The following is a 14,781-nucleotide window of genomic DNA, read 5'->3' as shown; positions in this document are numbered from 1 at the left end:
GGTAAATCTACCGACACTGGTGAAGTATTTGAATACCTTCAATACTACCGGACTGAGTCGGGATCGAACCCACCAGCGTGGGCTCAGAAGTCCAGCACTCTACCGTTTGAGCCACCCAGTCCGGCCATTAAACAAATAATATTAAATCTAACGAAGGAGCGCCACAAATCTGACGATACAGCCAGCGAGGAATGCATTACGTGTTGGGAATATAGAATATTTGCCAGGTGTGAGGAGGCTGGACGAGCGACCTTCACCCCCACTCCAGGCCACCCGCACGAGATGAAAGTTGTTCGCGCCCATCCTCAGTCAGTCTGCTCAAGACTTGGCGCGAGAGTGTTGTGTGCTGTGATCTGTGACCTGCTCTTCTACTGGAGCCATGTGCTTAGCCAGGTGAGTACTCCTGTGACAGCTACAACAACGCTTTATTCCAGTACTCGCTAAGGGCATAGTGATTATAGGTGTGTCTTACAGTCTGTTACTAGCAATAATTTAGTGTTAAAGTAAACTCGTGTCCTCACCCTCAGGAGGTGCAGATCTTTTCAGGCACACCCCCAATTGAGGTGAGCTGCATGTGCCATTTTATCCACATACCAGCCATACTGTCATTCTTAAATCTCTGGCAGTACCGGGAATCGAATCCAGACCTCCGAGGACGGCAGCTAATAGTGTTAACCGATACGCTACGGATACGGATTTAGTTTTAAGATTGGGAATTTTTCTTTTTTGTTTGCTAGTGGCTTTACGTCGCATCGACACAGATAGGTCTTATGGCGATGATGGGATAGGAAAGACCTAGGAGTTGGAAGGAAGCGGCTGTGGCCTTAATTAAGGTACAGCCCCAGCATTTGCCTGGTGTCAAAATGGGAAACCACGGAAAACCACCTTCAGGGCTGCCGACAGTGGGATTCGAACCCACTATCTCCCGGGTGCAAGCTCACAGCCACGCGCCTCTAACCGCACACCCAACTCGCCCGGTAGATTGGGAATTGTGCCAGGAACTAGCCTGAGAGACCAGTCAGCTACTGTAGTTAATGTTTGGATATATTATAAAATGCCGTATTTCAATGTCCGACATATGTCACTAAATGTATGGTTTAGTCAGTGATGTCTGTATAGGGCTTTATTGTGTTTATAGTGCTTGTTACCTCACAACTGACATGGCCGATAAATATCCAGCTGAAGTGTTATTAGTGGGGGAAAATTCAATGGAGTATTCAAGAAAGGAAGCCTATATTTTCACGTGGCTATTGTTACTGTGATCATAAGCCACGATACCTGCAGCTTTGTACGGAATCAGAATGAGAGTGGCTTTACCGAGATTTCAACTGCTGCTACCTTCGTTTGGATGTAGTTAAGGCGACCTTCGGGTGTCAAACCCGTGGAATAAAATCATCAGCGGGCTCTCAGGCTAAAGGATAGCCATTCCAATGAAATAATAGGATTTAAAATTAATTTATAAAACTTCCTACATTTAAGGTCGTATGATATCTTTACGCCCGCCTCTGTGGTGTAGTGGTTAGTGCGATTACTGTCACCCCCGGAGGCCCGGGTTCGATTCCCGGCTCTGACACGAAATTTGAAAAGTGGTACGAGGGCTGAAACGGGGTCCACTCAGCCTCGGGAGGTCGACTGAGGGGAGGTGGATTCGATTCCCTCCTCAGCCATCCTCGAAGTAGTTTTTTGTGGTTTCCCACTTCTCCTCGAAGCAAATCCCGGGATGGTACCTAACTTAAGGCCACGGCCGCTTCCTTCCCTCTTCCTTGTCTATCCCTTCCAATCGTTCCATCCCCCAACAAGGCCGCTGTTCAGTATAGCAGGCGGGGGAGCTTGGGCGAGGTACTGGTCCTTCTTCCCAGTTGTATCCCCGACCCAAAGTCTCACGATCCCGGACACCGACCTCGAGGTGGTAGAGGTGAGATCCCTCACTGAGGCCGAGGGAAAAGCCAACCTTCTAGGGTAAACGGATTAAGAAAGAAGGAAGATTTCTTTTCTGTATAATCAACTGTTGTATCTCGAATCTAAATAGATTGATCTTTAAGAAAAACGGAAAACACACTTAATAATAATCATAGAATAGTACTCTTCCTTTACCAAGTATACAGGACTGCGTTTCCACAGCAGTTTTGTAGTTTTTTCTTTTTTGTTTCGTTTTGGTTTTGAAACTAAATACCTACCAAATCACACGAGAGAAGGCCTCTACGATGTTTAAAATTTATGTTGCACCATAGCTGTTGATTACGGCAAATATCTTTATATTTTATTTAAATAACTTATTTTTGTATATTGACATGTTTATACTTGAAGGAATACGTTGATTGAGGATAAATTATTTTATCAGTTGAAATGGCGTATGGCTTTTAGTGCCGGGAGTGTCCGAGGACAAGTTCGGCTCGCCAGATGCAGGTCTTTCGATTTGACACCCATAGGCGAACTGCGCGTCGTGATGAGGATGAAATGATGATGAAGACGACACATACACCCAGCCCCCGTGTCAGTGAAATTAACCAATTATGGTTAAAATTACCGACCCTGCCGGGAATCGAACCCGGGACCCCGGTGACCAAAGGCCAGCACGCTAACCATTTAACCATGGAGCCGGACATTTTATCAGTTGTTTTTCTACTACTCCACACGCCGTTCATTGTCCGAGAGCTTATGTAAAATATCAAACTCCATCGAAAGTATTAATCTTCGAAGTCTCCAGACATGTCTCCACGACATAAAAAGCTCCTTTGCGATCTACAAGCTAAAATAAATGCATATGCTGATTGTTCTCTGTAGTAGAAATAGGGATAGGCGGTTGCCGTTTCGTACTTTAAGGACCTGAGATAACAAAAAATAATCTACTTCTGTTTGAATCAGCCTGGCCAGTGGTAGGTCATTTTTACAGTTACTCGTATAACTTACTACCATACAGTGAGTGAGTGGGTGTAACTACCCACAAATATAAAAATGTCCTTGGCCTCCAAAACAAATCTATTCGTCGCCAAGCAAACAATATCGCTCCATGATAACAATGAGAAGCAGTGCTTTTTCGAGATCAGAGGTTCAAATCCTGACGTTGTTATTTTATATCCTGTGTATGGTTTTCCTTGTGTTTTTAAGCTCACTTCATATTATCTCATTTCAAGTCCAATCAGATAGTTTCTACAGTCAAAAGTACACGGAACTGATGGCCAATGATGTTGTAAGCCACAAACATGAATTAAAAATACGTAATAAAATGTAATGACGGATAGACATTTGTGGTGTGTTCCCTCAGTATTTGCCTGGAGTGATTGATGGAAACCTCGTGTAAATGTTTCACTTCGAGTTAACTTATCGGGCCATTCGTAATAATGGCCTTAGATCATTACTATTTGTATGGTTTACGGAGACGTCCAAGTGACAAAATTTTGTCCGCAAGGAATTAGTTTGCGTGCCTGTAAATCTACTGACATGAGGCTGACATGTTTGAACGCCTCGAAATACCACTAAAATTAGCCGGGTTTCGAACCCATCTACTTGAGCTCAGAGGAATGCTTCTACCCTCTGAGCTACTCGGTCTAGCTCGAGCCGTTCAATCCATACCTCTATATTATATAATGGCCTATCTCTTGTAAAGTAGCAGAACATTTCAGCTTGTATGGCTAACGTTCCTAGGGAAGTATAACTTTAGGTGCATTTGGACTATTTTAACTGAAAAGTGCATATGTCCAAACGGATGTCACCGTTTGTTAATGAAGTCGCCTCGAACTTCAGCATGTTTCTGTGTGTCTATCTATATTAGCATTAGAGAAGAGTGAATTGTTGTGGAACACTGGTGTTACAAACGAACCAGATTAATGATTAAATAATTAGCTTTCACAACCGCATTGTACTTGAATTATACTTTCAGATCATTAGATTATGACGAGTAAATACAGAACCAAAAATAGACAGTCGAACACTGTCAGGAACTGAACCCTTGGATTTCGTATCCAAAATTCCTGTTAACAGAACAAGAATGAGCGAAGCTATCGTAGCTCAATCGGAAGAGCATCGGCTTTCGGTACGGCTCTCATCAAGGTGCGGTTCACCATTTTCGTTCTTAATATCTCTTCACCGAGCTCGATAGCTGCAGTCGCTTAAGTGCGGCCAGTACCCAGTGTTCGGGAGATCGTGGGTTCGAACCCCATGTCGGCAGCCCTGAAGATGGTTTTCCGTGGTTTCCCATTTTCACACCAGACAAATGCTGGAGATGTACCATAATCAAGGGCACGGCCGCTTCCTTCCCACTCCTAGCACGCTCTGCCCCGTCGCTGCCATAAGACCTATCCGTGTCGGTGCGACGTAAAGCAAATAACAAAAAATAACATCTCTTCGACATACGATATATGTAACTAAATCTATTCGACATGATCTAATTAGTTTAAAGTCTGTTACAAGATGCAGAATTATTAATGGGAAAAGCAAACAAGCTTGTATCTTTACATCAATGTTTATATCGTGAACATTGTCACGAGTCTCAGTTTTCGTTGAATACGAACCATTTCAGACAGACCTAACACATTGACCGAGATTCGAATGGTGGCCGCCTTGGTTGTGAATCCACTGACGATATCACTCGGCTATCGTTCTCCTCACATATAAAATGTTTGAAAAAAGAATTTTATCAACATGTTATTGCAGTGGATATGAATGAAAGTGGGAGAAAGCACACCCAGCATAACCACGGAAGATCACCAAAGTCAGGGCTCGTAGCTCTGATCTTTTCCTTCCTAAACATTCCATGCTCTCTCGCTATGCATGTAGGTACGTAGATACAAAGCCCTGATAACAAGATGAAATTAAATTATACCGGCAAACATTTAGAACAGTAATTTTACGATACGATTTAGGAAATAACTAGATCAGGAACTAAATTCTCAGCAAGATACAGATGTTCTTTCTTTTATTTTATTTTTTAAATTTTATTTTCTGCACACGCCGTGAAAGTTCTATCTCCATGGTAATCCATGACACACCAATGCAAATACTGTAACTTGTAGAAGATCGCTTTGTAAACAAGGCAGAGACTCTTTTGTGTGTGTTAGAGTATTCTGTTTGTTAATATACTCATCTTTTGTAATGTTTCTCATCTATTCTATCTATTTCTAGTTTTCATTCCCCTTCCTGAAGGGGAGGGGCGGGCCACCCTAAAGGTAACGCCTTCACTCTGGCCAGGAGTTTCGGCAGGATGGAGAAGGAGTGATGGTATGGGGAGGAGGGTAGTTTGATGTATGGAGTTAGAAGGTGTGTGCGGATGGTATTTAATTATCGGGGATGTGTGCAAGGATTAAATATAATGGGAAAGGAAGGTGGGTAAAGGAAGAGTTTTTTGTTGTGAGGGTGGGCATATATTTTTATTTTTATTATTTTTTATTTTTTGTGGGGGAGGGCATATATATATATATATTGTATTTATTTATTTTTTGTACATTGATATTTAAATACGGTTTACAGTTTGACAGTACTTGGGATATTAACATAAATTAATGAGTCTTATTTTTACAGTCATGTATGAAGTTCCAAAGTTTAACACAGTACTGATTAGAAATTTTCCGTTGATTCCTTCGCCATGATGATCTCTTCTGAAGATAGAGGGGCCAATATGTGAAGAGTAACATTAAATTCGTGATGCACTCACAAGACGATAATGTTTCTTTGGGGGAGGGAGTAAGTGATATTTGTTTGTTTGTTTGTTTGTTTGTTACCTAGCGGTGACGTAAAGAAACGACGGAAAACGACTTCTTTAACCGAAAGTGAGTCAAATGTCTTTACAGGCAGAGTGGGAGCCCATTTCTAGCCTTCAAACCAGTATTAAATTTGTGACGAACCGAGAATCGAACACACGCCAATCAAACGGCAAATTACCGTTTCGTGTTTCAAAAACCCTGTCACATTACACCGGCGTTTGCCTATCAGCGAGGAAAGCATAGCCCGGGAACAGTGAATGGACGTCGTATTTCTGGTCGGTGAAGCGTGACGCCCTGCGGTGTTCAGGTTTGTTTACAGCCGTCGTGGTGGGCGGATATAGGGGCTCGGTGTGAAGCAAGAGGAACTGATCAGCATGAGAATGGCTCGAACTGATTCACGCTGAACGTTTCGCTTGTCTCCTGCATGGAAATACCATTTCACTTCTCCAACTTTCACCCATTGTTTCTACATTTACACTATGGTTGTTCTGTTTCGTTTCACAAGTTTTTATCTCAGGTTCGGAAAATAATAAGTGTTAGTCGAAAGATCCATACAGGAATGATAAAACAGATGAGCTTAATAAAATTATCACCGAGCAAGTGTTTGCGCGGTTTGGGTCATGTAGCTATCAGCTTGCATTCGGGAGATGGTGGGTTCAAACCCCACCGTCGACAGACCTGAAGATAGTTTTCCGTGGTTTCCCATTTTCAAGCACACCGGGCAAAGTATGAGCATCTGAGGAGACTACACCATCAGAGGTGACAACAGGCACAGTTTAGGTATTAGTGAGCTACAGGATGTTACCACATTTAAAAATAGCTATGATTTGAATTAATAGAATGTTCTTGTTCTTGTTCCAGTTCTTGTTCTTTTTCTTGTTCTTGCTCTTGTTCTGGTACTATTTCTTGTTATTTCTTTTTCTTTTTCGTTTTTCCTTCTCGTTCTTGTACTTTTCTTGTTTTTTTCTTCGTACCATTCTTCCCATTGTTATTGGTTTTATTCTTTCTCCTTTCTTAATCCGTTTACACTCCAAGGTTGATTTTCCCTCGGGTTCAGCGAGGGATCCCACCTATACCGCCTAAAGGGCAGTGTCCTGGGGTGTGAGACTTTGGGTCGGGGATACAACCATAGAGGAGGACCAGTACCGCACCCTGGCGGCCTCACCTGCTATGCTGAACAGGGGCGTTGTAGAGGGTGGTGAAATTGAAAGGGATAGACAAGGAAGAGGGAAGGAAGCGGACGTGGCCTTAAGTTAGGTACCATCCCGGAATTTGCCTGGAGGAGAAGTGGGATACCACGGAAAACCACTTCGAGGATGGCTGAGGTGGGAATCAAACGCCCCTATACTCAGTTGATCTCCCGGGGCTGAGTGGACCCCACTCCACCACTCGTACCACTTTTCAAATTTAGTGGCAGAGCCGGGAATCGAACCCGGGCCTCTGGGGGTGGCAGCCAATCACACTAACCACTACACCACAGAGACGGACTATTGTTCTTATACTTGATTTTAATCTTGTTCTTTTTTCTTGTTCGTGTTCATGTTCGTTTTCTTCCTCATGTTCGTGTTCTTGCAGTTGTTTACTGTATGTTCTTGTTATTATTTTATTTTATTTTTCTTGATTTTATTCTTTATTGTGTTGTTCTTCTTATTTTCTTTTACTTATTCGTATTTAAGGATGAGAGTTGCTTGTTCACCATCAGGTCTTTGCGCTTGCGAGTGTACAGACTGCCTGATAACATCCGTTATTGTTGAGTCTATAGTAGAGCGTGCAGAGCCACCCATTTAATGAGGCACACCTTCAATGTCAACAGTTGTGTGATAGAATCCCACCGCAGTCGGTTGGCATTTTAAAATCCTTCAATCCAATAGATTTACCGGCACATTTTAGGACCCCTTTTCAGGACAAAACTTCCGAGACTACGGCGTTTCTTAAAACTGGTAGTAGTTAAAAGGGCGTTTAAGAAATATAATAATTGTTACATTGTACGGATTTAGCCGCTGATTGTATTTCCATTCGACGTAACATTGGTAACTTGTACGTTACATTTGACTGGACTGAAATACGTAAAATTCACATGCTATGAGGTATAAAATTATGATTACAATTAAATAATGTCTTCATTTGATTGTTATCTTTTCCACAGACTGATTACTGACATTCAATGCCAACTTAATGTTTTCTATTATATTCCATAAACAATATAAATATTTTTATGTTCACCGTTCTGATATATTTCTGATGTTCTTAACACACTCTGGTAAAAATGCTTGCTATATTTTGAATATGCCGCTTCACTACCACATAGTTCGCGTGCTGAAGAGAAGTGGTAAAAAATAATACCAATCCATGCAAATTAAGGGATTCTTGTGCATGAACAGAAAATTAGCTAGGCGTTCTTCTGAAGAAATAACTGAAGAGTTTTACTTTCTCAGGTAGGCCTAATATTAATTAGTTAAACTTGCTATAATTCGAGTTTACATTTGTAGGTAAGCGTATGAGGTGACTGTTTAGGAACAATAATATGCTGCTCATAACCTATCTCCGTTGGGCCTTCTCGCGCAACTCGAAACTTGCATCAGCTCTTGAACTCTTCGTACGTCTCAGAACTCCCCTTACTCCTTAATTTTTTTGTCGGCCGGGTGGCTCAGCATCTCTACTCCAGCTACTTCGCCGACTTCAAAAAAGCAAATTGGCTGACGCCTTGTTGGAAGTTAGCCACCCCTCTACCTACTCTTTTCTCCTCACCATGACAACCACTACCACTCCTACCACAACAACAACCACCACGACCTGCGCACTTCGCATTCCCTACCTTCCTATCACTACGGTTACGTACTCCCATTCTTCCCCTCTTCCGACTACGACCCTTCCTCTGCCGCCATACCCTGATCCGCCCAGTTACCTGTACATCCCTCCCCGCTACTTCAACCGTTCGACCATCGCTGAAGAAACCTCTGCTACGACACCAGTCATACAGCCTTCACCTCCAGCAGACACCGTGCGCCATTCAACATCACCACTGCCAGATCGCACCACTATGCATAGTTGTGTCTTACGCGGCGTGGATCCTGACATCTCAGATCAAGAGGTTATCCAAGAACTTAATCTCGAAGGCATTCCTGTGCGTCGTGCCTTCCGAATTTGGAACAACTCCGGACCAACCTATCTCGTCCGTCTCCACCTGCCTACGGAAGAAGCAGTCCAACGTCTTATTACCAGCGGGGCACGTATCTACGGTCGTCAACATCAAGTGGAACCTTCACGCTCCCCTCCTAGAACTCCCACCAGCCCACGTCTTCGACCCCGGCCAGCCCCCTCATATCGAACTCCCTCGCACGTTCGTCCATCAACTCAATTCTCCTTCTCACCACCCTTAACAGCCGACCTTCTCAGACTTCTCATCACCTCCTTGTACAATATCTCCGCAACCTTACACCTACTAACCTTTCATGGCAGCCCTAGTACACTTCTCTGAATTTTCACCCCTTCCACACATCCCTGGTATTTAAATAACATCCGAGCACACCTCCTCAACCATTAATTCCACTTACCCTCCTCCTTACAATATTGGTCCTTCCCCAATTCTTTCAACATCTCCGGCCTGGGAGACAGCGACACTGTCTAGGGGCCCGCCTCGCCCGAAGGGCGGGGAATGAAACACGTTGCAGCAGCAGCAGTATCTCCGTTATGAAACTACACCTGCGTTCATCACTAAAACATCTTGGAATGGTAAATAAGGACAGAACCACGCGCTTAATTGAAATATAAAGGTTTCGTTCTATGGAGAATAATATAAAGGTTACCAGATTCCACTTTCAATAGGATGCAAATAACCTAAGAATTTTGAGACAGAAAACCATTATTTTGCTATATGTTAAGTAAATCGCTTCATTTTAAGTCACATTGCAAATATCAACAAAACGAAAGCATAATACTAAATTTCAAAACGAGGAATAATATTGCATGAAAAATAAATCTCGGCTATTTCTTCAAAGAGCAGCCAACACGAGATTCCTTCATTAATATGGGCTGGTAAGTTTTTACCACTTTCCTTCAGTACGTGACCTCTATTGTGGTAAAGCGGCGTAGTAAAAATGTGGAAAGCATTCTTAAACAGAGAGCGTTAAAGACATCTGAAATCTTCTAGAACGGTCAACATAAACGTGCTTAAACTTCTAATATAAACTCCTTCATCCAGTGGTAAATATATTTACCAGTAACCTATAAGGGGTTTAAGCGTTCTATTCTCTCCAATAAATCACATCTGTCGGGCTGAGTGGCTCAGATGGTTGAGGCGCTAGCCTTCTCACTTCAATTTGGCAGGTTATATCCTGGCTCAGTCCAGTGGTATTTGAAGATGCTCAAATACGTCAGTCTCGTGTCGGTAGATTTACTGGCACGTAAAAGAACTCCTGTGGGACTAAATTCCGGCACCTCTGCGTCTCTGAAAATCGTAAAAGAAGTTAGTGGATCGTAAAGTCTGTTACATTATTGTTATTATTATTATTATTATTATTATTATTATTATTATTATTATTATTATTATTATTATTGTTGTTGTTATAAATCACACCACTGTAGTCAGCGCTTCTAGTAACGAAGCTAAGAACCATACTTAGGTGTATAACGGCATAAGTTAGAAATTTTACACGTGTAAATCCGACCTGTCCTCCCTTCATTCTTTTAAATGAAAAGGGATTTCTTTTTGTATTCAAAAGTATCTACTGGGCAGGTTGTGCTCGAGCCCAAGACCATGGGAACAAGTTTCTAGCTGGTTTACCGCTCGAGCACAACTCACTAAGAAGCAAGTAATGGACCTTGCGTCTCTGTCGAAGCGCGCCATTCCGAGTATTTGAGAGACAGGTGAAGTGCAGGCTGTCAGCTGAAGGGCTGTGTTCACTTGCGTAGGAAGATGGGTGTAACACGTCCTCGCTAAATTGCGGTCGCCAGTCATGGTCGTACATAAGTGTATGAGTGTTGTGATTGTTCTAATTTCTAGTGTCTGTTGAATAGCCATTAAACGTTCAAGAAGGACAACAACTTTCTTCTTTGAAATGTTGTCTAGCAGAACTCTTGATATGTCTTCATGTTATTTATCGCTGACTGCCAGAAACAGGCGGTTATTTACAGTTATACCTATGTCTATTAATATTATGTAATTATTTGTGTTATTGTGATAATAGAACAGCTTAGTAAGTTAAGATCAGTTTGTTACTCCAGTATGTGAACACAGCATTATGACCAATTCTCCAGGCTGAGGTACAGATACACGACATAGGCCTACAGTACATTTCGATAGAGGGCAAGCAAGCATAGCATTCGAACAGGGCTATGTCGGGTTTACGACCATAACATTTGGCATAGAATACGTACCACGTGGTAACCACTGCCGAAATAAAACATCTAGTCGGTATAGGGTTGGAAATATTGCTGGCATTTCATTTCTTAATTCAAAACAACTCTTCCCTTGTCCTGCTTCACATCACTTTTCTTTTCTTTTCTTTTCTTTTCTTTTCTTTTCTTTTCTTTTCTTTTCTTTTCTTTTCTTTTCTTTTCTTTCTTTCTTAATCCGTTTATCCTCCAGGTTTGGTTTTTCCATTGGACTCCGCGAGGGATCCCACCTCTACCGCCTCAAGGACAGTGTCTTGGAATGATAGACTTTGAGTTCGGGGATAAAACTGGGAAGGAGGACCAGTACCTCTCCCAGGCGACCTCACCTGCTGTGCTGCACAGGGGCCTTGTGGGTGGATGGGAAGGTCGGAAGGGATAGACAAGGAATAGGGAAGGAAGCGGCCGTGGCATTAAGTTGTGTACCATCCCGGCATTTGCCTAGAGGGGAAGTGATAGACGCAGGAAAACCACTTCGAGGATGGCTGAGGAGTGAATCGACCCCCACCCCCCTACACAGTTGACCTCCCGAGGCTGAGTGAACTCCGTTCCAGCCCTCGTACCACTTTTCAAATTTCGTGGCAGAGCCGGGAATCGAACCCGGGACTCCGAGGGTGGTAGCCAATAACACTAACCACTACACCACAGAGGCGGTACTCACATCATTTATGACTCTTATCTCTGTCAAACTTCACAAACATAGCAAGGATATCCAGTCAAATACTACTAGAATCGCCACGTCTTTCATACGTTCTTGATAACTGCACTGGAGCCTCTCCAACAACCAAGGTGGTCAGTATCCACATCAGTGAGTTCCAAATCACTGGGTAGTAGATGTGTCCTTCTGGGGCAATAGTAGCGCGGATCTCGACTCACCACGTTCGGCCACCTTAAATTTGAGATGCTCCCTATTAGCCATTTGACACTTGACATGAGTGATCTTGGATTCTTATGGAATACTGACAAGCCACTCCATCCTCTCGAATGCGATTTCAATCATTTTGAAGCAATTTATTGTCCATATGTCGCAACATTTTTCAAATGAAAGAAATGTTTGGCACTTCTTCGCGCCACAATCTTCTCAAATGGCTACACTATACGGCGCCGCAATTGCATCACTTGACATTATACTGAGATCAGGCTCTTTTTGCTAGATACAATGGTTCTTCTCCTTTACAACGAGATATTGAACACTGTCGTCGCGCGTGTTTTCTAGAAATTATTTCGTTTTTAAAATGTCGTTGTTGTACCGCTCACCGGACCAAGTACAATTTCGAAACTGCAGACCTCAAAAAATGAGGAGTGTGTTCAAAAGGTGCTAATTCCACTTCCAAAATACAAATCAGTATTTCGTCCACTTGCATTACAGTAGTTGAATATTATCGACTGCCGTGAGCAATCCAGACCAGGAAGATGTAATTCCTTACAATATTTACCAAACCCGATTATGGGTACGTTCCTTGTGCCTTTTATTTTACGTCTTCAGCTCCTCAAATAGCAAGAGAAAACAAGTCAAAGTACTCCTTATATAGGATGTGAGAGCTCTTTCCACGAGTGGAAGAAAGGTTTTCTCTTTCGTACAACGCGCCCCCATGGAATTTTTACAAAAATACAGCATATAGAAACTTACAATAAACAATAAACGGAGACATAATTGTAGAAGCAACAGATCTGTCATTTACTTGTATCAGTGGCCTTATAATGACAAGTCATTCATGCACTTTCGTTGTGTTCTAACATCATTTTGTAACCACAACCCCACCCCTCCTCCCATCGGCCGATTCTGGCTACGCTACTGAATTCGGGCAACCACGGAAAAACCCGTCAGGGATACCGACGATGGTATTCGAACCCTACATGCCCTGAATTCAAGCTAGGCGACCCTAACCGTGTGGCACTTAATGAGATAGAATGGGTAGTTCAGTGCCTATCCTTCCCAGGAATTAAATCGGCTCTCATTTCTGTAGACCGAGCTCGATAGCTGCAGTCGCTTAAGTGCGGCTAGTATCCAGTAATCGGGAGATAGTGGGTTCGAGCCCCACTGTCGGCAGTCCTGAAGATGGTTTTCTGTGGTTTCCCATTTACACACCTGGCAAATGCCGGGGCTATACCATAATTAAGGCCACGGCCGCTTTCTTCCACTTCCTAGGCATTTCCTATCCCATCGTCGCCATAAGACATATCTGTGTCGGTGCAACGTAAAGCAAATAGCATTTCTGTAGAAACACAGGGTAACATAATTATCATTCCAGAAGTCGAAATATTGATTCTAAACATTTCTGACATGACGAGAAATCAAACCCTCGTGCTTCCTCTCAGGCTTCTTTTGCTCTAGAAATTAATCTGGTACTCGTTTCCGATGTAAGTTGAGTGAACTCCAGGAAACCCTAAGGCCTTCCCAGAAGTAGAATTCACATTTCTAGATCTCTCTATATCCCGTTGGGAAATCGAACCCACTTCCTTCCGGGTGAATTGAGAACGCCCTTATCGCTTCGTATAGGTGATTCCTTTATATCTCTTCAATGGCCTGTCAGGTCACCGAATTTTTAATTGAGGTGTATGCGAAATAATGTGAAAACGACAGAAAACTTCAGCTTAGTCAGTCTTTGACGGGCGACAACCGACATGGCTGTTCAACGAACACTGAATAGGATTACATAGTACGAACCCCTCAAGTTATTTTATATTATACCACGACATATCGTCGTTGCCGGGACAAAACCTCCTATGTGATAATATTTTGGAGATATACTGACCCGCAGCACATACGTTATGAAGAGCGAGAATGCCTTGGCAATAATCACACAATATTGCACCTACGATGACAGAACTTTACCGGCCAAAGTTCTAAGCTAAAATATTTCACATAGGAGGTTTTGTCCCGGCAGCGACGATATGTAACTCATTATGCATTGATCTGTATAGGGAGCATTCGTTTTCATACAATCAGTAACAGTCTTCCTGTACGTCGAGTTCTCCTAAATTACAGAGTACAGACTTGAACGTGGTTCACTGACAAAACAGTGCCTATCGTACACAATTACATAACTTAGACATTCACCTGCTGAACTAGTAGCCTAATGTTTCTGGAACGTTGGGTGCCGTTATCATATTCCTTCCTTCATGTGAGATGCAATTGAAAGTTGCTTTCTACTGAACCTGCTTCCGTGTATTTGAATATGAGACGATAGAGGTTGCGGTTAGTAAGGGGCGTAGGTGCGCTGGGTTTACATCCAGACGGTCGTAGTTTGAATCTAGATAGATCCTGGGTTGGAATATTTACCTGACAAATCACGTGGCATCGGGAAGGGCATCTGGTCTCAAAACTCCCGGTCAAAACTCAAAATGATCCAGGATAGCCGCAGCAATCGCAGAAATATCTGGGATAAGCTGAAGCTGAAGATTATAAGCATGAAACGATATGAAGACGCAAGTTAGTAAAGTTCCGTAAAATAAACGAAATAGTATTTAAAATACAGTTTTATAGCTTAATTCGATAGGAATCGCTTCCAACAAGGACGTTGTTGCCTCAGAACAAATCATATATAAAATCTAAAATCTCAGATTTCGGGTAGGCTTACTAAGAAAAACCTTTCTAACCAGGCGTGCTGACTTCGGGTAAAATTATTGGAAGGTGGGGGGGGGCGGTAGACATGATTAACACGAACACAGGTATGTAGACTGAGGAAAA

General features: G+C 42.7%; 1 protein-coding gene across 1 annotated transcript in view; it reads left to right on the top strand.

The window, feature by feature from the left end:
• The first annotated feature begins 272 nt into the window (after nucleotides 1-272).
• The window catches only part of LOC136875802 (chymotrypsin-like protease CTRL-1), a 303,156-nt gene continuing 288,647 nt past the window's right edge, over nucleotides 273-14,781 (top strand). Inside the window, exon 1 of the mRNA XM_067149407.2 lies at nucleotides 273-393. Coding sequence (XP_067005508.1) covers nucleotides 380-393 — 14 coding nt within the window. The 5' untranslated portion in view covers nucleotides 273-379. The remainder of the gene's footprint in view (nucleotides 394-14,781) is intronic.

This window comes from Anabrus simplex, chromosome 1, assembly GCF_040414725.1.
Source record: "Anabrus simplex isolate iqAnaSimp1 chromosome 1, ASM4041472v1, whole genome shotgun sequence".
NCBI lineage: Eukaryota > Metazoa > Arthropoda > Insecta > Orthoptera > Tettigoniidae > Anabrus > Anabrus simplex.
This window is presented reverse-complemented; position numbering and strand designations above follow the sequence as displayed.